We start from the raw sequence: 21,553 nt of genomic DNA on the forward strand, positions 1-21,553 counted from the left end.
GAGAGGAAGGCAGAGCCGCCCGCCCGCGCCTCCTCCCAGCTGTGTAAATCTCCCCCCTCCCCGAGGAGGCTGCACAGATCCTGGTGATGGTGGTTAATGCAAAGCGTATGTGTCCATAATCCCTTCCCCCTCCTCCTCCTCCCAATGATGAGCTCATTAATGACCCCTCTGCAGACACTAATTAGAAAATACCATGAGCTGCAAGCGGAGGGAAGGCAGGCGGCCCTGTGCCCTGGCGATCCCACCCGTGGGTGCTGCGGGAGGAAGCGGGTGCCGGGGCGCGGGCAGCCCGGCTGGCCCCGGGGGTCTGCTGGGAGCATCGACTCTGCCACGGCCGGATGGAGCTTGGGGCAGTGGGAAGTGGCGGGGAGGATGCATGGCTGCTCCGTAGGCACATGCTGGATTTGTCTTGGCCCAGGGATTATTTACCCAGTCCCTTCGCTGGTTCCCATCCCCACCATATTTGCTATTAACTCATCTATTTTGGCAGGTGCAGGGCTGACCTCAAGCACGAGCTGAGCGAGCAGCAGGGCCTGGGTGAGCCCCACCGGCTGGTCCTGCCTCCGGCAGCAGAGCAGAGCTGCTGCCCGGCTGCTGGCCGCAGCAGGATGCGGCTGTGGGGAGGCTGTGGCTCGTGCCCAGCATCCCCAAACCCAACCCTCCCAGCCTCGCCTCACCCTGGCCTCCCCCAGTCTATGGATGGACCCATGGAGCAAGATTTTCTCCCAGCATGGAGCATCTTCCCTTGGCATCACTGCTGTGCAATGGGTCACAATCCTGCCCCCGGCAAGCCATTGTGGCGTGGGACATGTCTGCAGCTGGCTTGGTGCTCTGCAGTGCCACCATGGTCCCCTGGCAAAGAGTCTGGCGGGGTCAGAGCTCGGGAGGTGCCTGGCAAAGAAAGCCAGCAGGCTGCTCCCAAGGTGCCAGAGCTGTCAAGTGGCTGTGAGACGCTGGCATCCCGCCGGGAGCCCATCCCTCACCCAGGCAGTTGTGGCCGTCGTGTGCCAGGCGGAAGCCATCGTAGCAGGTACAGCGATAGTTGCCGGGGATGTTCACGCACTCGTGGACGCAGCCTGCATTGTCTTCTCGCTCGCACTCGTCGACATCTAGGGAGAGAGGAGGGGAGGAGAGCTGCAGGGCTGCTGAGCACAGCCAACCCGCTGCACCGGTGCTGCTCCCCATCTCCAGCATGGTTGCATCCCAGCTGACATTGTACCCTGGGGTCTCTGCTTATTTCAGCAGGTCCCCAGCTCCGTTATCACCTACAGCATCCCTCCACACCCTGCGAGAGCATGCCTACCCTCCCCAGTCTAGACCCTGGACTTCCAGCTAACCTGCTGTCTTAGAGCCTCGCACAGGGCAGCATGCTGGGACTCACACGGGATTCCCCAAGGGTCGTGGGCAGAGCAGCTGGTCTCCATGGCGAAGCCTTGCTGTGCCTGGAGCGCGCTTTAATCCCTCTGTTATTTGTACTCAGCCCATCCCGACCCCGGACCCACTCCTAGCACAGCCGGGAATTTTTCCCCTGCCCCATTCCTGCTTTCTCACTGCTGTTCCTCCCAGGAGCCCGTTTTCTTTCCATGCCCTACTCAGCTGCATATACCTCTATCTATATCTACATTTACATCTACATTTATATCTACATTTACACCTACTTCTACACCTATATCTACATCTACATCTACATCGATATCTATATCATTTCTATCCTATATCTTATTTCTAAGCTTCTCATGTTTTATCTGCTAACCCAGTTCTGCAGCCTCTGGGTTGGAAATCCTGCAGGAAAAAAAGTTCAACTTTGTTTAAAACAAGCCCCAGGTGACCCGCCCCACCCTGGGACTGGGCAGCCCCTGTCTGCAAATACAGCTCTTTGCAGAGCAGGGGAGGGACCATGACGGCTGCCACCACCACCAGCAAGGACAGTCACATTCTCCTCCATCCCCACGCCATGCAGGGTCACGAAGCCAGGATTTTGGGGCAGAAAAGGGGAATAAAAGGTTTAGCAATGGGCTGGGGTAAACAAGAAGCCTTTTTGCAAGGGCCGGGGACATCACTGGCGATCCACTGGGGCTGTGGCAGGCGGAGGGGCTGGGGCTGCGGCGGCGTGCCTACCTTTGCAGTGCTTCCCATCGCCTGTGTAGCCGGACTTGCAGATGCACTTGTAGGACTTGGGGGTGTTCTGGCAGATGGCATCGATGTGGCAGTTGTCGGTGCCCTCCACGCACTCATCCACATCTGCAAGGGGAGAGGCAGGGGGGGCGATGGAGAGAGCTGGGGGGAGCTCTACCCCATCTCCCCACAGGAGCCACCACCCCAGGTGATGAAACCAAGTAGCCCTCTGGCTCTTCAACTGGCCCACGAACCAGAAAGGCTCGAAGGAGCCACGCTGGTGCTGTGCTCCTTAGTGGCTTCGCTGGACCCAGCCCTGACGCAACGGGTGATGGGCTCGCTGTGGGACACACTCCCGAACAGCACAACCTGTGTCCCCACTCTCGTACAAGCCACCCTGAGACTCCCTGACCCCTTCATGTGTCTGATGATAGGAAACACTGCTCCGGTGCCCGTAGTCCAGGCTGGAGCCAGCCCAGGCAGAGGTGAAAGTCTCTGTCTCCAATTAGCCGCTTCCTGAGCCGACCAGTCACCCAAATAATCGTCATCGCTTTCTATTCTTAGGCGCAGAGGAATGTGCATGAATTAGCAGGGACCGCACTAAATAAACCTGGGAGCCGGGAGCGGGAAGCAGGAGGGAGAACTGGGAAAAACATCAAGGCTTCCTTGGGGACACAGCCAAAATCCACGTCCCCCCCATCCCCCTTTGCCCCTTAGCCACTTAGGCAGGATGCAGCGCTGTGGTACCCAGAGCATCACATCCAGGGCACTGCACGCTGGTGATGGCCTCAGGTGGTGATGCCTGAGGGTTTGGCATGGCAGGAGGCCGTGGGCTGGAGGTTTTTGAGCAAGAGGCTGCTCACCTGGCTGCCCTCTGCCTTCCCCACGCAGGCAATAAGGGAGGCGGGGTGCCCCAGAGCGGGCACATCCCCCTCTCCGGCTGTCAATGCCTGGCAGTGGTGTAAGGCAGCTGGGGCTCCCCGGGGTGGGGGAGGCGGTGGCTGAGCATCACCTGCAGCCCCTCAGGTATGGGCAGGGCTCCCACAGCACCCCAGGCTCCCTCATCTAACTCCCCAGACACATGGGGAGCATCAGTGCTGCTCCTGGGGGGGTCCATCTCCACTGCCTCCCCTCGGGATGGGGAGGGTCTCACCAGGGAAGGAGGATCTGAGGGTCCCTCCAGCATCCCTGTACCCCATAAAGAGGAGCCGCAGGCTGCAAAGCTCTCAGCTGCCTTTAAAAAGCTGTTTTTCAGCAGGCCCAAGAAGTGAAGAGCTCCAGGAACTCCTCAAAGACATGAAACATCCCTGCAAGCCGCAGGCGGGCAGCAGCCCCACCAGCCCCTCCAAGAGGGGGGCCACGGCCACAGGAGCGCTGGCCTGAGCCCTTTGCCGGCCACCCCGGTGGTTTTTTGCTGGGAGATGTGAGTCACCCGGCCAGGGGCAGGAGAGCTTTGACTTTGCACCAGGGAGGCGGCACGTGCCTGCACATTGTATAAATATTTACAGCCCGCATTCATATTTGTTATTTGACATTAGCCATGGCCCGCGGCCACCACGGCCTCCCTTGGGCCATTAATCACCAGCTGGAGGCTGACCCACTGCGGTGGGGGTGACGGAGGGATTGCACGGGGGACTGGCACCCCTCTCCTAGCCAGCACTGTCACCTCCAGCACCCCTGGCACCAGCCACGCTGCCACCACGGTGCGACCACCCCAGCACCAGATGGCATCCCCGGGGAGAAGCTCGCAGCCCACCCTGTGCCAGCGTTCCCGTGGGGACTCGGTGGGGGCTGTTGTCCCTTCGGGGAGCTGAGCGTGGCTCTGGGTTGGTTCCTCCCCAGCCAAACCGCACATTTGGCTGCAAACCCCATCCCCACCCTGGGGCACGGCTGCCCCACCGCACCCCTGACCCACCTGCAAAGGCCCTGTCCTACAGACTGAAAAGTGTGTGCAAATAATCACTGGTGGAAAAAACCTGCCAAAGCCACAGGAGTGCAGAGCTCACTCCTTCCCAACCACGTTTTCAGGCTTAAAAAGCCTTTCGTCATCGGCAAAAGTGGCTCCATCACCGGTGAGTGCGGCATCACAGCCTGCAGCAGCTTTGCCTCTGGCTCCAGCACCCCTCGCTGGGGTTTTGGGTGGGATGCGGCACCGGTGGGAGGACACGCATGGGGGACACGGAGCACTCGCCACTTTGCAGGCAGCGATGTGACAGCAGCGACGCTGATGCCGAGTCCAAGATCGCCTGAATCTGCAAATGCTGGTCCTGACCCCACATGGTTTGGAGACCCCCTCAGCGCCTCCCCCCTGCATTATAAATCACATCTCGATGCTTCGAGTCAGCGGTGCCAAGGGGAGAGCTGCCGGGTCCCAGCACCCAGGCACCCACCCTGACGTCCAGGTGAGAGCCAGCACCCAGACAGTACAGACCATCCCTCGACACCCATCTCCTGCCCTTAAAACCACCCAAAACATGAAGCATCCATCAGACCTCACATCATTGAAATTTTTCCAGCCTCTTGCCAGAAATCTCACTTTTTGGGGGGTTTTATTTTCTATTTCTTTTTTCTCCTGTGCCCTCAAGCTCAAGACAATGAACAGTGTCTGCACGGCAGAACACAATGCCATGCCTTTCCCACTCGCACATGTATTATTATTTTTTTCTATCTTTTTTTTTTTCTTTCCATTCTGTAACTTCAAAACTTCTCTAACTTTGGAAAGATTACACAGCAGCAAAAGTACAAAAGAAAACATTATAAATTTGCCACTCTGTAATTTTTCCAAAGCTGGACACATTCTGAAAGGTTACAGGATTATAAAAAAAAAAGGAAAAAAAGGGGAAGAAAGTGTGTGTGTGTGTGTGGGAAGAGTGAATAAATACCCTCTTCAGCACTCCAGGAGCCATCCCAAGATTGGCAAAGATCCTAATTTCAGAATGCTGAAATTTTGGCTCCTAAGAGGTATCCTTCAGCAATGATGTAGTGAATTGAAAAACAGCCCTCTGAAAAACTAAATTCTTGCTTTTTTGTCAAGACAAGCGGCATTTTCCCACGAAAGGGAAGGTTTGCCATTGGGACAGCCCACTTTTCCCGCAGGAGAATTTTCTCCACCCCAAAAAATGCCTGCAGCCGTGCTGCAGGTGCTCCCAGCTGCCGCCAAGGTGCGAGGGATTTCATTTTCAAGCCAAGCAAAGAGCAGGTTTTTTTTAAAAAAAATCCTTATTGATGTTCCCATCCCTTTCTGCTCTTGCACACTCCTCGCTGGGGTTTGCCCGGCCCGTTGCCCTGCTCGCAGGGACCTTTTGAAGTCCAAGTTCTGAATCCTGGTGGGGTTTTTTGAGGGGTTTGCCAGGCAGGACTGCCTGCATCCCTGCATCCCTACAGCCCCTTGCTCCCCTTCTTGCACAAATAATTAGATGCCCCTTTTTGCCCAAAGTTGCCTGAAGTGAGCCAAACTGGCTGGCACAACTCGGTGCATCATGCCCCAAATCCCCAGAACTGGGGGATTTTGTGCCAGGCAGGAACTTTAATTTTGCTGAAGACGCCAAGTGCTGCCAGGGACCCAAGGTCTTGCCCACGTCCAGCGGTTCCCGCTCCCTGCCCAGCCCCACCTCCCCGTCCTGCTGCGCTTTGGGGCTAATTAGGGCCCGTCAGAGGGCAAGAGCATCCTCGGCATCGCCGCCACACCACGCCGGGGGGTTTGCGGCAAAGGGCAGGAGGCTGTGGCGCTCGCCCCGCGCTTCGGGCAATGTTTTTTATTCCGTTGTGGGTGGGATTTTCCAGCGCTGGCTGTTGGGCCCCGTTCCGCTCCAGCTGCAGCTTTATTCTCCATTTCAAAGGCAGCGGAGGCAGACGGTTTCAACGCCACTGCCATTTCGAGCGTGCCAAAAGCAGGGGGACAACCAACCCCCCGGGACTGGCGTGCACCCACTGGCGAGGCGAAGGGCTGTGACCAAGGCCGGTGCGGGAGGCGGTGGCAGAGCCTGCGGGCACCCAGGTCCCATATTTGTGCCCTGCTCTGCGGTGTCACGCCGCCAGCGAAACATGAAGTGAGTGGGGGGATAAAGCAACAGCTCGTATATTTTTAGAGCCTGGATTGAGGCTCTTTCCTCACTTCCTTATTTTGTTGTTTTTTTTTTAAATAATAATACAAGATGGTTTTATCCATAGGCTGAAAATCCCAATAAATTTGGGGAGGGGGACGAGACAGGGCAGAGAAAACCTGCCAGAAACCCCCTAAACAAACAAAACCACCATCCTTTTTCTCTCTTCTGCAAGCGCTTCAGCTTTTTCTTTCAAATTAATTTTATTCTTTATTTTTATATAGGCATATATATTAACAGCCTGTCTGTATAGGGATGTGTGTGTAGCTGTTGGCAGACACGCGGAGTTTCCACTCGGCCTTAATGCCAAATTAAAGCTTTATAACTTCAGTAGCTCTTTTTACCAGGGTATTAATAACCACCTCAGACACTGTGGTGCAGTTTATTAATCATTTGTTCACCCGGGGAGCTTGCGAGGGTGACTCGTGTGGCGAGACGGGTGCAGGGCACGGCTGCGGGCAGTGGCATCCCACAGGGAGGGCTGGCGAGAGGGGAGGAAGATGCTCTGCGGAGTGGCTTTTTGCAAATTGGCCAAAGTTGTGTCATCTGAACTCAAGATCCTAACCCAGGTGCTCGGTGATGGCTTGTTGCCATGCCAGGGATGCCGTACCGGGGATGCCGTGCCAGGGATGCCATGCCAGCGGTCCCTGCGGGGGTACACACGCTTGGGTCGGGTCAGAGGGAATGTTTGCATCGTACTGCATGATGGGGACCCCTGTACCAGCCCCACAATGTCCCACACATCCACCCGGCTCTCCCGAAAGCAGGTGGGATCCAGGAGATAAGAGCTACAGCACTTGGCCCTGCAGAACAACGGAGCACTGCTGAAGGACAAGGATGCACAAGTAGCAGCAAGGACCTTTGGGGGGTTCCCAGCCTGGTGGCCCCATACCCCCATATCTGGACCTTACTCTACATCCCTTGCCTGGGTTTTGCTTCCTCAAAGCTGGCAACACCCCAGAAGGGGCTTTCTCCCCTCCTCCCCCCTCATCATTTCCCACTCCCACAAGGGCAGTCGGGTTGAGGTCCCCATCCCCTGCACCAGCCACGATTATTCTGATGGATCCCAGGATCCACCACCAGCAGATCCTGCATCCCCTAGGCTGGCAATGCTCCCTCCATCCCCAGCCCACCTCCTTGTGCCAACCCTGGTCGCTTCGGCTCAATTCAGCAGTGATTTCTCCAAGGAGGGTTTGATGCTCCACACTATCAGCATGTTCATCTCCCTGGGGAATCGTCACTGCTGTTGTTGCTCCTTTGGCTTCTCAGGCTGACCAAGCCTTGCCTTAAAAAAATGTGTTTGTTTTCAGCTTTGGGAGCAACAATCGCAAGATCTCCAGCGGGGAAGACGGCCTCGCCAAAACGCAGCCGGCCGGGCTTCCTCCAGCACCGCGAGACAGAGCAAACTTTATTTGCCATCCCAGGCTTCTCCTAAAGCCTCTCGGGGGACTTATAATTTTGAAAGTGAAGGTTAAGGTTATTCATGCATATTTTTTTCCTAAATGGATTACTCCAGTGTGACCATCTGCAAAGGAAAAATCTATATAAAAGAAAAAAAAAGCAAAAACTCCTGAGTCCTGAGCAGTTTGGAGACAGCAATACATCTCCGCTCTGGAAGACTCAAGGTGTCTGAATATTTATACTCCTGTTGGCAGTTACAAAAAAAGTCTTCTTCCCTCCTTCCTACCCCCCCCTCCCCTTTTTAATCTCGGTACAGGCATGTTAGACGCCCTCAGTCAAAGATCTCCTTTGAACTGCTGTATGTTGAAATGCTTACAGTTTTACATTTCATATTTCAGAGGGGTGGAGGGGACAGGCACAACAGTCGCACACTGTGAATGCATGAGAGGGAGGAAAGCAGAGGCCAAGGGGGAGGAGGTTCGGCAGAGATGGGAGGGGAATCAAACAGCATCTCCACGCTGCAATTGGAAAATTTTAGACTCCTTAAAAAAAAATATTAAAAGAGAAAAAAATTATCCCTGGCAGCGTAGGCTCTGCAGGTGCATCCACCGAACCCAGCTCCGTCCTGGGGCAGCCGCACAGCACCAGCCAAAAGGGCTGGTGTTACCCACAGGTGACCACCGAACTGTGCTGGGGCCGTGGTCCCACTCAGGACCCTGCACTGGGTGGGTGACTGTGGCTGCGGGAGTGCCAAGGGGCTGCAAGGTGGGGTGCTGAGGTCCCCCGGGGTGACGCTGCATCTCCCTCTCGGCCCCGTTTTCCTGGCAGCATCCGAGGAGATGCACAATTCGGTTGCAGGAAGAAGTGGTGAATCCTGGGACGTGTCCCCAGTTATGGGGGGCAAGGCTGGATCTGAGTGGTGCCTGGTAGGAGAGAAGGGTGCAAATCTGCCAGCCCTTGGGCTCCATCCTCCCCAGGGCATGGTAAGGGACCGGTGCCAGCAGACAATGGGCAAGGGCACCGGTTCTTCTGCCCACCAGGCTGTGAGATGGATGATGGGGTGGCACTGGGGGTGGCATTACCTGTCCAAAAACCAGGGGAGCCATGGGGTCGGCAGCAGCTTGGGTCCGTTGGGGCAGCTTGGCATGGGGACCACAGGGAGACCTCATCCCAGATGAACACGTCGGGCGTCTCTCTGGGTTTATTTGGACTTATATTGTCAGTTCTCCTCTTGAAAGCTTTCCTAGCCCTAAACCAAGCCCCCCAATAAACCCCCAGAGAGCCAGGTCCTCTGACAGACACTCTCTGGGCCCGGCGGGTGGCTCTGCTAAATCCTTCCTTCCCTACAGACCAAACTTTCTGTGATAATTCAGCGCGAGAAACGAGTCAGCAAGCTCTACCCATGGTGCTATGTTATTACAGCAAAACAAGTCCATCCAACAGCACAGGAGCCGTCCCCAGCCTGTGACAGTCACCTGGCAAGGGCGGCTGTCCCCTGAAAGGGCAAAGGCTTCGGTCAGGGCGGAGGGGTGATGTGCACCCCATCCTTGGGGCATCACCTCGCAGATGTGGAGGCGATGCCTGATGCTTTTCAGAAATAGCCTAGAAGCATGCCCCAGGTGCAAGGGTGGCTTCGAAGAACTCAGTGACGCTTATACACGCGGAAAAATGGGTGATAGTCGGTTACTAGCAAAAGCACCGTTTTTATCTGCCATCGGTGATGCCGGGTCCACGAGTTCAGCCCCATCCAAAGAGGAGCGGGTCCAACCCTGCCCAGAGCCCTCGCATCCCTGCGGGCACCAGCCTTCACCCCTCAGCAGCCACCCCCCCTCACCACCCAGAGAACCCCCAGCAGCAGCTGCAAGGATTAACTCCCTATCACAACCCCCCGGACTGCAGAGTGGCCAGACTCCCCCCTGGGTCTGCTCGGTGCCTTTGCCAGGGGCCGGGAGGAGCCAGCACCGTCCTGGGCATATGGCGGGTGATGTACCCCGGCGCAGGATTGAGCTCACCTCTCTCCACCCCCACTCCACCCCTCTCCTTCCCCGAAGGGATCTGTCAAGTCTCTGCACGATGGAATTTTACTTTGCTATTTTAATGCAATTCTGGCTCAGGCTTAAATGGAACTGGAAACCAAAAGGCCTTAATAAATAAATATTATGATAAGAAATGAAAGCAATGCATACACTCAAGATAATTTGAGGGGGGATAAAAACCTAAGCATTCCTTTCTATGCCTAAATCATAAAGCCTTACGTTGCTTTCTTACCAAACCTTTGCCCTGGAAAATCTCCCCGTGCTTGCCCAGACTGCCCGCCTGAAAAGTTGCCTATTGTTTTAAAAACACTTTAAGGCAGATAAGACAATAGCCTTGAAATTCCTTCTAACTTTGTCGGTGACAGGGCTCAGGGCAACCACGCGCGTGGCTGAAATACGCCGACAAGAGATCTTTAAATGTATCCTGTGCTCCTATATTTCATTCACACTCTATTTAATCTCGCCGTACGCATAAACATGCAGCTACTACAATAGCAAGAGCCAAAGCTGGTTTTGATAAATCTTACATACTGTTAAGCGCTATGGAAAGGGGAGGGGGGGGGGGGGGAGAGAAAAACCAACAGATTGTATAGATAGTGGTGAATTAAGGAGAAAAAACCCCTTTAAGACAGCCAACAGGATCATGCACATAGGGCTGTGTGTGTTTGTGTGTGCGCGCGCACTCCTGCGTGTGTGTATAGAAAAAAATCTGAGCTAAATATAGAGGTGCTACAGAAAACCTAAGGTATAGATAGACCATACATAAAGCTACGTGTGTACATTTGTGAAGGGGAAACTCTGGCTCGATACGGGGGTGGTGAAACAGAAAAGCCTGAAGTTGATAACGATGGGACATACCTCTCTTTTCTAGAGATAGGGAAAGAGCTCCCGTCTTTTTCAGGCTTGGCTGTGTTCACCTACCCGAAGTTTTCCAGCCCTATAGCACAACATTTGAGATTCAACCCGCGCCTGTGTAAAACACACAAACGCAGATGCGACCTCCCCGCATTAGACACCCGCTCCGCCGTCCCTTCCCTGCAGCCCAGCCCCAACGGAGCCCTCCTCTCCCGCACCGCCGGGGGTGTTATCCCCATCCCACAGACACCGCCACCCCAAAACCAGCAAAGCCCCCCCAGGCCCCTCCAAACAGCAACATTTTCCCTATGATGGGTGCAGACTGGTTTGCCCACCCCAATTTTCTGCCTCTGCACCCCCCTGTCTCCAGATAAGAGTCCAAACCATAAAAAAAAAAAAAAAAGTGCAAGAAATGCAACTCATTCAAGAGTTTACAAAAACCCAATCCCAATCAAAGGCAGTAGGCAAGAATATCTGCAAGCAGCGTTTAAACCCCCCTCCACTATTTGTTGTTATTGCTGCTAATTTCTCCAGCCTGCGTATAAAATCCCAAACCTAAAGAGGAGGTCCGGCTGCCTAACCCACACATCAAACAGCAAACCTTCAAGCTGGGAAGATTTTCTCTTACCTTGACTGGCTTTATTTGCCAGCGTGTTTCCAGAGTGGAGGAGAAAGAAAAGGATGGAAAATCCAGCAATCTGCAAAGCTCCCATTGCAATCCCAGTCTGCATGGAGGGGTGGGGGCAAGAAGGGGGGATTTCTAGTGCTTTAAAGGAAACAAGAGGCTGAGCATGCGAAGGGAAACCAAGAGGAGGAAGGGGCTCTCTTCTTGCCGTGTGTGAGACAGAGGGAGGGAAGGGAACTGAACTGATGGAAAAAGCTGCTCTGGGTTCAGTTTGGGGCTCTTGGTGTTGCTAAAGAGGAGAGAGTGAGGGAAGGAGACCCAGGGCAGTTGGAGGAAAGTGGACTCTACCGCCCTCTCTCTGGCGGCTGCTCTGATCCCTTCTCCTTTTTTTTTTTTTTTTTTTTTTTTTCTCTTCCCTTAAATAATCCCAGCCAATTCCAGTTTTGCAAGAGAGCAGCAGCAGCAGGAGCAGCAGCGCTGGAGGGGGGAAGCAGGCGCCTTGCCCTGGTGCTGGGGACCTGAGAAAGGGGAGTGGAAAGGAGAGCCCCATCCAAGCAACGCCCTTTTTCTCCCAGCCTTTCTCCCAGCCTTTCTTTCTTTCTATTTGGCTTTGGTTACTCCTTCCCGGCTCCCCCCCTCGCACCCCCAAGGCTGGGCTTTGCCTGCAGGAATTTACAGTCTGCGCTGGAGGAGAAGGGCCAGTAGCCATGGAGACTGCTTCCCTGGGAGCAGGGAGGTCAGGCGGAGACCATGGGCGATCAATGCATCAATGCAAAGCCCCCCGCAACCCCCAGACCCACCCCGCACCTCGCAGCCCCTCGGCCGGCCGAGGGCTTGGGGTGGTGGCCAGGGGAGGGGGGAGCTGGGGGAGGCGTATGGCATGGGAAAAGGCACTGGGTGGAAAAGAAAAGGGGAAGGAAAAATAGATATCAAAGGGGAAAAAAAATGAAAATAAAAAAGACTTTGCAGATAGCACGACCTGGCTGGGCTTGGCGGCTGTTGGGGTGCTGGGCTGGTGGAAAACAGGACCAGAGGGGAGCAATGCTGCTGGCAAGGGAGAATTGGGAGGGGGGGACTGGAAATAAGGGTGGAGGGGGGAAGAAAAAGACCTTTCTGAAATATTCAGGGTGGGTTTTTTTGTTTGCTTGCAGGAGCCTCTTCCAGCCTGGGGGTGCAGGGGGACCCTCTGCCACACCCCGTGACCATCCCAGCGCTGGGAGCCACTGGCACTGTCTCTTTTCCAGGGTGTTTCTGCTCCCTGAGCCAGGAGAGGCATTGCCAGCCAGGGAACTGCAGCGGGGGATGAGGCTGGGAGCCCGAGTGGGCCCGGAGGACGGTGTGGCAGTGGTTCCACCTGTCCAGGGACGTGAGGTCCCATGAACCCCCTGCCCACGGGATCATCCTGTCCATGGGATCATCCTGCCCATGGGGTCCTCCCAGCCTGCCACGGTGCCCCTGCAGCCCCTCGTATCCCCTTTTGTCCTAATAACCCTTAGAGATACAATAAAAGGGGCTGGAGGTGATGGAAAACATCCAGCCAAGCCAAGGCACCCGCTGTTGCCTTGCTGCAGAGAGGAGGGGAGGGACAGACGCCGGGCAGGAGGATGCAGAGCAGTGCCTGGGTCTAGTTAGGCTTTTCCTACAAAAACCCACAGCCCTTGGGGTGCTTTCATGGGACAGGGACCGTCCCCAAGGGTGGAGGTTCACGAGAGCAGGTCTGCTTTAGCCAGGTCAGATGCAGCGCGGCCAGCCCAGGAGAGCAGCACGCATGGGAACCAGGAGCTCACCCACACACCAGGTCTTTCCAAAGGCAGAGGCCAAGGGCAAGGCTCTTTCTCCCCATCCTGCAGAGCCATCCTGCACCCACACAGCTCTGCTTGCTGCCAGTGGGTGCCCCACGCAAAGCATCGGGGTCCTAAACTCATGCAGGAACTCACTCCTCTCCAGAGGAGCAGGAGGGCTGGCATCAGCCGAAGGACAGATGCACAGACATGCCCGTTACACCCAACACAAATCTCCAACATTCAAATGCACGTTCACATGGTGGCCACAGGGGAACCCGGAGCCAGGAGAGTCTGCACAGCTCTTGTCTGCTTGGGCTGGCAGCTCAGGGTGAGGCAGCTTCCAGCCCACCACAGCTCAAAGGGGCTTCTCAACAGGGACAACTGGCTCTGCCATAGCCCACTTGGGTATGAAATCCAGCGGAAGAGCACTTGCACGGACACAACCAGCCCCAATACCTCACAGCACATCTCCCTATGCTATTGAATCAAACCAGTAATGTAAAACCATCCCCAGAACAGCCAGGCTCTAGGGTAGCCTGGAAAGGGGAAAAGGTGCAAAAATTATTAAAGTTATAAACAAATCTTCTGTATAAAAACATGAATGCAGAGGTGTCATCATTAGGATGTATCAGGAGAGGACCACGACCCACCAGAGGGAATGTGATGTCTCCTGGCTCTCCTGCCAGCCCCAGCCTGTGCCAGGAGCTCCTGGGGATGAAAGCTGCTCGCTCCTCTTTGTGTGCGGTGCTGAGCAGGAAGGGGCTCTGGTCCTTACAGCCATGTCCTGGCACAAGCAGAGAATGTTGCTCATGGGATGCCACCATCCTCCCACAAGCATCGGCTCGGCAGCCGTGGCACCGCATTTCTTTCGGGGCTGGGATCTGCTGTGTAAACACAAGTCTCTCTTACGGCTGCTGTAAGAGTCAAAATGGAAACTCTCTGCTCACTTACGCTGGTGGATCCCTGTGTCCAGCTGCCGCACCTATGAGCGGGACATGCTCACATCCCATCCTGTGATCCTTTATCACCATAACCAGACAAAAACTAAACAGTCCTCCTTTCCCCACCCCACCCCCCTCTAACCTGTCTTCTAAATCTGGAGACCGATCTCAAGGCACAAGGGACAAGATCTTCAGCAATGTTGATTTATAACCGAGCTTCTAAATTACAGGTTTACGCATTAGTATAAACACCCATAAACCAGCCTTAAATACACAGTATCGTATGTAATCAAAACGCCAAAACACCGGGCAGCCACGTGATGGCACAGGGGGACGAGCAAACGTCTCGCACACGCCTGGACTGCCTCAGGAGGGACAGATCTCCAGCCAAGTGCTCCCAGTTAAACCAGTGCCTTACACTGGGGGGGTGGATCTCACGTTTGAAGGCAGGTCCTCTGACAGCAGCATTGCTGATGTCACAGGGAGCGAAGGGGCTGAGCTCCATGTCTCGCGCCTCCAACGGGGTTGTGAAGCACCACAGCAAAGCAGCAGGGTTGGGGCGAGCTGGTGATGTTCAGAAATTCCCTAATAAAATATATAATCTTACTTTCTTCCAAAAGCATGCCCCCTGGTTGAGCAAAGAAGAGCTGATGGAGGTCCCAGGGTTGTGCATGCTGCGGTGCCCCTGTGAGCGCAGAGCTGTCCCCCTGCCCGGCACGCAGATGGGGAAAGACAGGCAGATGGAGATTCCTGAGATCACACAGGGAGTCTGGAGGGAGGGCCATGAATCACACTTAAATCACCTGCAAGACAGCCCGGTGTTTCGGCCCCGAATGGCTCCTTACCAGCTCCTGCTGCCACGGCGTGGGGCTGGCACGGATCCATCCCTGGGAGCCCTCTCCGGAGCCCTTCAAAGGCGTTGGGACAACCCTGCCAGCCTGAGCCTCGTGTGCACACGCATGTGTGTGTGTGCACGCGTGCATTTCAGGCAGGGAAGGAGGTGGCAGGACTCTCCTCCCCGCTGCCTCCACTCCCCGTCGTGCACTTCTGGGCAAAATCCATTTGCTTTGGCTTCATGTAGGGCCAGAAGATTCGGTCCATTGTGCTGCGACGCTGAAGAGCCGGCAAGGAATTGTCAACCATGCTGAAACGGTTACATGGGGAGTAATGAAAATTTACTGCACCCTGCTCCGGTCCCTAGCCAAGAAATAAAAGCAAAAGATCACAACAGGCATTTTTTTAATTTGAAGCAAAATTAAAAAAAGAACGTATCCGCACTTAGAAAATAACAACCACATCCACAGATCAAAGCAGCTGTTCTCCTCTCATTCGGGGTTTTAAGAGGTTTCTGCAGCTACAGAGATGTTTACACAGGGAGAGAGATACATACATTGTGCTGTCTTGATGCTGCCTCTCCCCCCTTCATCTGGCAAAACATTCCCTGGGAGGCGATATGAGGTCATTCCTAGACCCTGCGTTGTTTTCCTCAAGCTGCAAGGCTTCGGGGCAAGAGGCAATTCATTTCCCATTAGCACACACACATTTGCACTTGGAACCCTCCCATGTACATTTTGCCGAGGGAGCTCGGGGCGGCCGGGGGACCAGCCCTTGCCAGCTTGTTATTGCATTCCCGGAGGGAATTCCAGCAGCCGGGGCTGCCGGGAGGGTCAGCAGCTCCAGTGAAGCCACTGGGAAGGGACATGGAGCCAGGAGGCGAGCTGGCATTTTCTGCAGACTGGCATCTTCTGCAGACCAGCCGTAATGTTTCTGTGGCTTCCACCACTTTTATTACAAGAGGGGCTGAATAGCTCTGGGGAGCACTAATGGGCTGTAAAAAGCTTTTTCCCCTCTGCCTCCTTGGCTCGAGCCCAATTCAGAGCAGCAGTGAGCCCCGCTCCAGTGCTCACGCAGGGACGGAGGTCGTGGGAATGCGCCAGGGCAGACTCTCCTTTCACCTCTTGGCATCAGCACATTGGTCCATCCGCTCCATGGGCAGTGCCCGCTTCGGCAAAGTGGACAAATTCTGGCTTGTGAGCCACCTTGTGCTATCCATGCAAATGAAAAAAGCTTTGAAACTAGACTTCCCTGTTTCCAGCATGAATTTAATGCCATATGCTATGAATGAGCCGCATCTTCAGCTCTGACCGCATGTATTTTTGCATGATGCTTGGGATAAAAGGGTTTTCTGAGGCTGCACCAGAAGCCGCTGAGAAGTAATGGACCATAAAGGACCTTAGGGATTGCAGAAGCAGCTATTGCATCAGGCAGGGATACTGGAGGAAGAAGAGGCCACAATGCTGCGAATCAAGAGATTTCCCTTCCCCTCTGGTCCACGAGGACCAGAGGCACAATGCTGCCAGTCCAGGGCAGGATCCGACCTCTTCGCTGCATCCAGAGCAGCCTGCATTGGGGTGATTGATGCTGGTACTGTACCCCACCGCTGCACGCTGGAAGGAGCTGGCTCAAGAAAACAGCAGTTGAGACGTTTCGATGCCCTAACGAGGGGTGTGGTCTACAACTTGGAACAGAATAGACTATTTTTAAAAATGGAGAGGAAAACACTGTATTCCCAGTCATACGCCAACATCCCAGGCTCCAGCGACTCAGCCAGTCCCCATCACCAGCTCCTGGCTACATCCCTCATTTCCCCAACCTACAATTTTATCAAGATGCCTCCAAGGTGGGTAAAAAAGCACTGAGTCCCACTAAATGACTGCCTGTCACCCTGTGACACCTTTTTTCCAGTGTCACAAAGCCTCCCAAAACGCTGCGTGCGGAGAAAGCCCTTGTTTGTAATTCCCAGTTTGCAGCAGGAGAAGGTGACACACGCTGAGGTGAGGTGACTTACCCAGCGTCACCGGGAAAGTCGATGGCAGCGCCAGGAATAGCCCCGTTCCCAGCTAACCACTAACCACACTTATCCCAGAATAAGGGTCCCTTTTTCCAGCTGAATTTATAAGAGCTTTCCAAGTGACATAAGCTCTTACAGAAATAGGCAGGCTTTTATTCCAGAATAATTACTGGGAAATCGTACTAGAGCACGTATAATTACACCGGTGTCGTTGCTGCTGGTGAGTCGGACCCCGCGCCACTGGCGGGCTGGCTGCACGCTCCGTATGGCTTTTATCTCGTCCTGCTTTTCCATGTGCATGTGTATGTCAAGTGGCAGATAGTCGGGATGTGGATGGAGCAGGAAGGGACTTTGGGTAGAAAGGAAAGCAATAAATCACTCTTTAAAACTCTGTTAATTGTTATTTCCCATCGAAGATACCCTGATAATAGGTCTCACAGCTACTGAAGTCAAAAGGAGTCTTTTGGGGTGCGCTGAATCACACCCCAGAGGGACTCAGCAATGCTCTGTGCGTCTGCTTCCAGTTCACCCCAGGCATAGCTTTGGAGCAGGTGTTTTATTTTAAATGCATTTTATGTCCCACACAGGTAAAATCAAGCTCAGAGTTCAGGCTGAGGCCTGAAACGCATTTCTGACATAAGTTGTTGGAACACATCATGCTTAATGAAAATAAACTCCTAGCATTTATCAGGTGTTGATATGTCTATATATTCAGCCGGAGTGCTATCTGCCAAGAACAGGGCTGCCTGCTCTGCCTGCCGTTGATCCTGGGGCTGGCATGCCACGAGCAGGCAAGGGTTAACTCGGCACCAGTGACACCACTTTAACTCCAGGACCCAGACGCGCGTGTTTAAAAGTAGCACTTCTCTCCTTAAAATAGTTTATGAATCTTACTCGGGGATAAATTCAACACCCCCGAGCAGAAGGAGACCTATTAATTCCTGAGTTTTTTCACGCTGTAGTAAAGCAGCGATTTTATTTGCCCGCCTTGTGTAAGATGTCAGTCATTTTCCCACTTGCATTTCCATCTACAATTTAACAAGGCAGCAGTTTATTTCCAGAAGCCCCAGCCAGACCCCAGCCAACTGCGTCAATATTTTGTTGCTTACACAAATGCCACCGTTAGAGTCAACACCGCGTTTTGGGGGAGGCTTTTTTCTCTCCTTTTTTTTTTAAAAAGGGTTCCTCTGGGATGATGTATGTATAGCTCTTAAAATACTAAGGGTAATACAAGCCTTTCAGAGCGGCTTACCTGGGTGCAGAGGCATTGCTTTAAAGAATGAAGCACACTACTCGAGGGCACTGACCTGACCAAAGGCATTTGCTAATTAATTCATTCTTCCAAGAGACTTAACTGCCTCTTGCCTTCGGAAACCAATGCAAACCCGAGCCAAATCCAAATCCTGTCGGAAAACACGGAGAGACCCTTATTGACTGCAGAAAACTTCAGAGCCGGGAGCTGGCTCCTGCTCGGCCGGGCCAGCCATGGAGCGCCAGCGCAGGGCAGCCATCCAAATCAAACTGGCCGCTTCGCTCCCTCCTGCATGGTTCCTCGGTGCTGCTTTCAGGATAGAGGAGGGACACAGAGCCTGGCTGAGATAGGCGATCCCCACCTTCCTCAGCCCCATCCTGCGATGCTGTTTTGGGGTGTCCCCCCTATGCTGCAGCAGCGGCAGGGCACAGGCTTACCCTGGCTGTTGGCTTGTCTGATGGATGCTCCTGCAGTGCGCACTGTCCTGTTGGCTTTGGCACACTCCCCTGAAAACCTCTGGAGGTTTTCTGGTCCAGTGTGAGCTCAGCACGACAGGTTCGTCCCTCCATCCCAGCCTCCTGAGCGTGGCTGCCGAGCCACAGGGCTCTTGAGTTCCCCCAAGCACCTCCCTGCGCCCTTGCCCACCAGCACCTCCAAAAGCTGGGTGTCTTAACCCTGCACATATCTAAAAGGTCTGACAAAACCCCAAGCCCAGCACAAGCAGAGGAACAAGGGGAACCCAAAGAACAAGGTTCCCCCAGCATTGCCAGCTGGGAAAGCCCTGCAGGATCTCCTCTGTGATCCTGCACCAGACCAGTTTCGCACAAGAACAGAGCGGCCTTAGTGTGTCAACAAGCCCGAAACACCCGAGGGCAGCTGGAAGTGAGTTGCCATTATTATTTTTTTTAATGTAAAACGAACTTCTTAACCTACAGGAAAGTAAATGTTCTTCTAGGATGGCCAAGAAAACCACGCTGGGATTTTCCAAATGGGTATGACTGACTGTTTATGAGCAGAGGCTTCCAAACGCAGAAATAAATGGCTTGCTCTCAGCAGGTTTTCCTTTCTATATTTACCCTCACCTGAAATGAACATTATTGCACACTGCAACATTTATTCCCTCTGATCAGGGGAGCAGGCGAAGAAACTAACCAGCCGCAACACGTCAAATAAATTGTTAATCTGCTGTTTGCGCTGGGGCAGGGGGAGGAGGGAGTCCCCTGGTTTTTGGGCAGCGCCCAGGTCCCGCTTACAACTTCCATCCCAGCTCGGCAGGAGCGCTTTGCTTTCCTGCTGCCGCTTGTGGCTGCTGAGAGCCGGAGCCGGGTCCTGCGTGGAGCTGATCTGTCGGTCCCCGATGGGTCTCCGGTCCCCTCCCTGTGGCACCCAAGCATCCCTGACCCAGGCAGCTGGTGGGAAGGGCTGCTCTCCCCATCGCAAGGGAGGAACCGAGCTTCAGGGTGCAAGGACCTGCCTGAGGCAGCGCAAGAAGCCCTTTCCAGGGCAAGAAAGTGCACCCAGATGCCAGGTGAATGCACAAAGATAAGACAGCCCTCTCCAAAGCGCTGGGCTTTGGGATCCTCTTCCATGAGTCCCATTTTCTACACTGGGTGTTTCTCTGCCTGTTCTCAAGGTGGGAAGTCCCTACAGACGCAAAGGGGTGATCCCTCCCAGGGACAGATCCCCGGCAGGAATGAACTGTCCTGCTGACAAGCAAAACGCCATAAAAGACCTAAAAAGTCCATCTTGACAAGGGGCCCGGGGGGGACTGAGCCATTGCAAACCGAATCTTAACACAAGGCCGGCCACTCAGCTGTAAAATCTCTCCTAATCCCAGCCCTGGGGAAAGGAGAGGACGGGGAGATCACCTGCTTCTCCAGGATGTCGCCCACATCACATGGCTCCCTGGGTCACGCTCGCACCCACCACCACCTTCAAATCTGGGCTTGACCTCCAATTTACCTTGAAGTTCACTAACTAATCGTGCCAACCACTTTGGCACGCCAGCCAAAAATGGGGTTCACATCACCCCAGTGAGAACAGGGGGATTAATCCTCTGCCAGAGGAAGCCATCAGTCATTAGGGTATGTGGGTGCTGAGGGTGACCCTGGAAGGGACCCCCTGGACTTGGGCAGCAGGGATAAAAACACCCTTCCTCTGTTCACAGGGCTCACACGTACTCAACACCAGGCAGGACCTGGCTTTTCTTTTTTCCAGCTCAAACTTTTCACTTTTGGAAAAGTCTGTCCTCATCAGAATAGCTGAGCAAACGCTTCCCCAGCCAGCCATTCCAAGAGCATTTGTGTTAATCCAGATTAATGAACATAAAGCAATTTAGATAAACCGCATTAAGCCAAAAACACCTTTGAACTTTTTTTTTTTTTTTTTTGGATCAAAATCCCTCCCTGAGCGCTGTGTGTGGTTTGGGCCTCCCCGTACCGCAGCTTCGCCAGAGCCGAGCTCTTCACCGAGCAATAATTAAGTAAAGTCAGCAAATATAAGGATTACCCAGAGCCAGTGGCACCGACAGTGAACCAGCACTTTGCATGCAGAACCTGAACCCGATTTTGGGTCTGGGGGTGTCCAGCAGGGTGAGACGGTACAAGGAGCATCTCCCCAGTTCTGTGCACGTCTCCCAGCCACAACACCTGGGCTCTGGCCAGGCTGCCTACGTGACCATGAGCCAAACCCCTCCAAGCCTCAGTTTATCCAGCACCAACCCATCCCCTAAGTACGCGGATGACGAGATGAGTCTGAAATGCCCTGAAATGGGGTGCTGGCCACGGGCGGCTGGGCAGGACAGGTGACGGTTCGCTCAAAGTGGCCAGTTCCCCACAGCTCAGACACACACACCGTGACTGCGGCAGCGACAGCCAGCTCATGCATATGGGATGTCTCATGGAAAAGATCATGCTCTGGCTTAAGAGGAGGGAATTAACAGATGCTGTAGTCGTCGGTGAGGCATGTGGTGTGTTACAGGCACGCAGCACCTTGCACATCCATGCCACAGCCATTGCTGCAGCAGACACTTGCTTCACCAAAGGACTCACGAACCAAAATTAGGGGCTACGGCAGCCCCAACACCCAGCCATCCCCTCACCTGGACAAGGCGGACAACACCACTTCGTTTGCCTGCAGGGAAGCTGCAAGCTCCACCGGATCCAGCCGCTTGCCCACATATTTACACCAGCATCCAGCACAGAAACAATCCTAACCTTGTCTGGTGCCCCAGGAGCTCCTGTAAAAATAGCTTTCCTGGCTGATAGGGCAGAGGAAAACTCCTGTCTCCAGCTCCCCTCTCCATACCCTCCCAAAACACCTGCTAGCACTTTCTGCCCTCCGCCCTAATTACTTCCCTCCCAGAAGGTGAATTTCTAACACAGCCAAAGCCTGTAGCCTGTAGGCTCCGGATTCCCTCATTTTTTGGAAGAAGGGGGCTGTAACACCAACTGGGCTTTGCCTTTTCTGTTGGGACAGGGTTTATTTTTTGCAAAGAGAGCCTGCCATGGCTGGGCGGCTGCTTGCAAGCACTGTGCTCTCTAAGCTCCGCTCCCAGGTGATTTGGATCAGGATACACCAGGAAGTTTGCT

At 54.2% G+C, this 21,553-nt stretch overlaps 1 protein-coding gene across 1 annotated transcript in view; it reads right to left on the reverse strand.

Annotated features, from left to right (window-relative positions):
- The window catches only part of SCUBE3 (signal peptide, CUB domain and EGF like domain containing 3), a 52,349-nt gene that overhangs the window by 27,588 nt on the left and 3,208 nt on the right, over window positions 1–21,553 (reverse strand). Inside the window, exons 2-3 of the mRNA XM_055819637.1 lie at window positions 2,119–2,241; window positions 984–1,109 (exon numbers count right to left, since the gene is read on the reverse strand). Of these exons, the coding sequence (XP_055675612.1) occupies window positions 984–1,109; window positions 2,119–2,241 (249 nt within the window). The remainder of the gene's footprint in view (window positions 1–983; window positions 1,110–2,118; window positions 2,242–21,553) is intronic.

This window comes from Falco peregrinus, chromosome 16 (assembly GCF_023634155.1).
Source record: "Falco peregrinus isolate bFalPer1 chromosome 16, bFalPer1.pri, whole genome shotgun sequence".
Classification (NCBI taxonomy): Eukaryota; Metazoa; Chordata; class Aves; order Falconiformes; family Falconidae; genus Falco; species Falco peregrinus.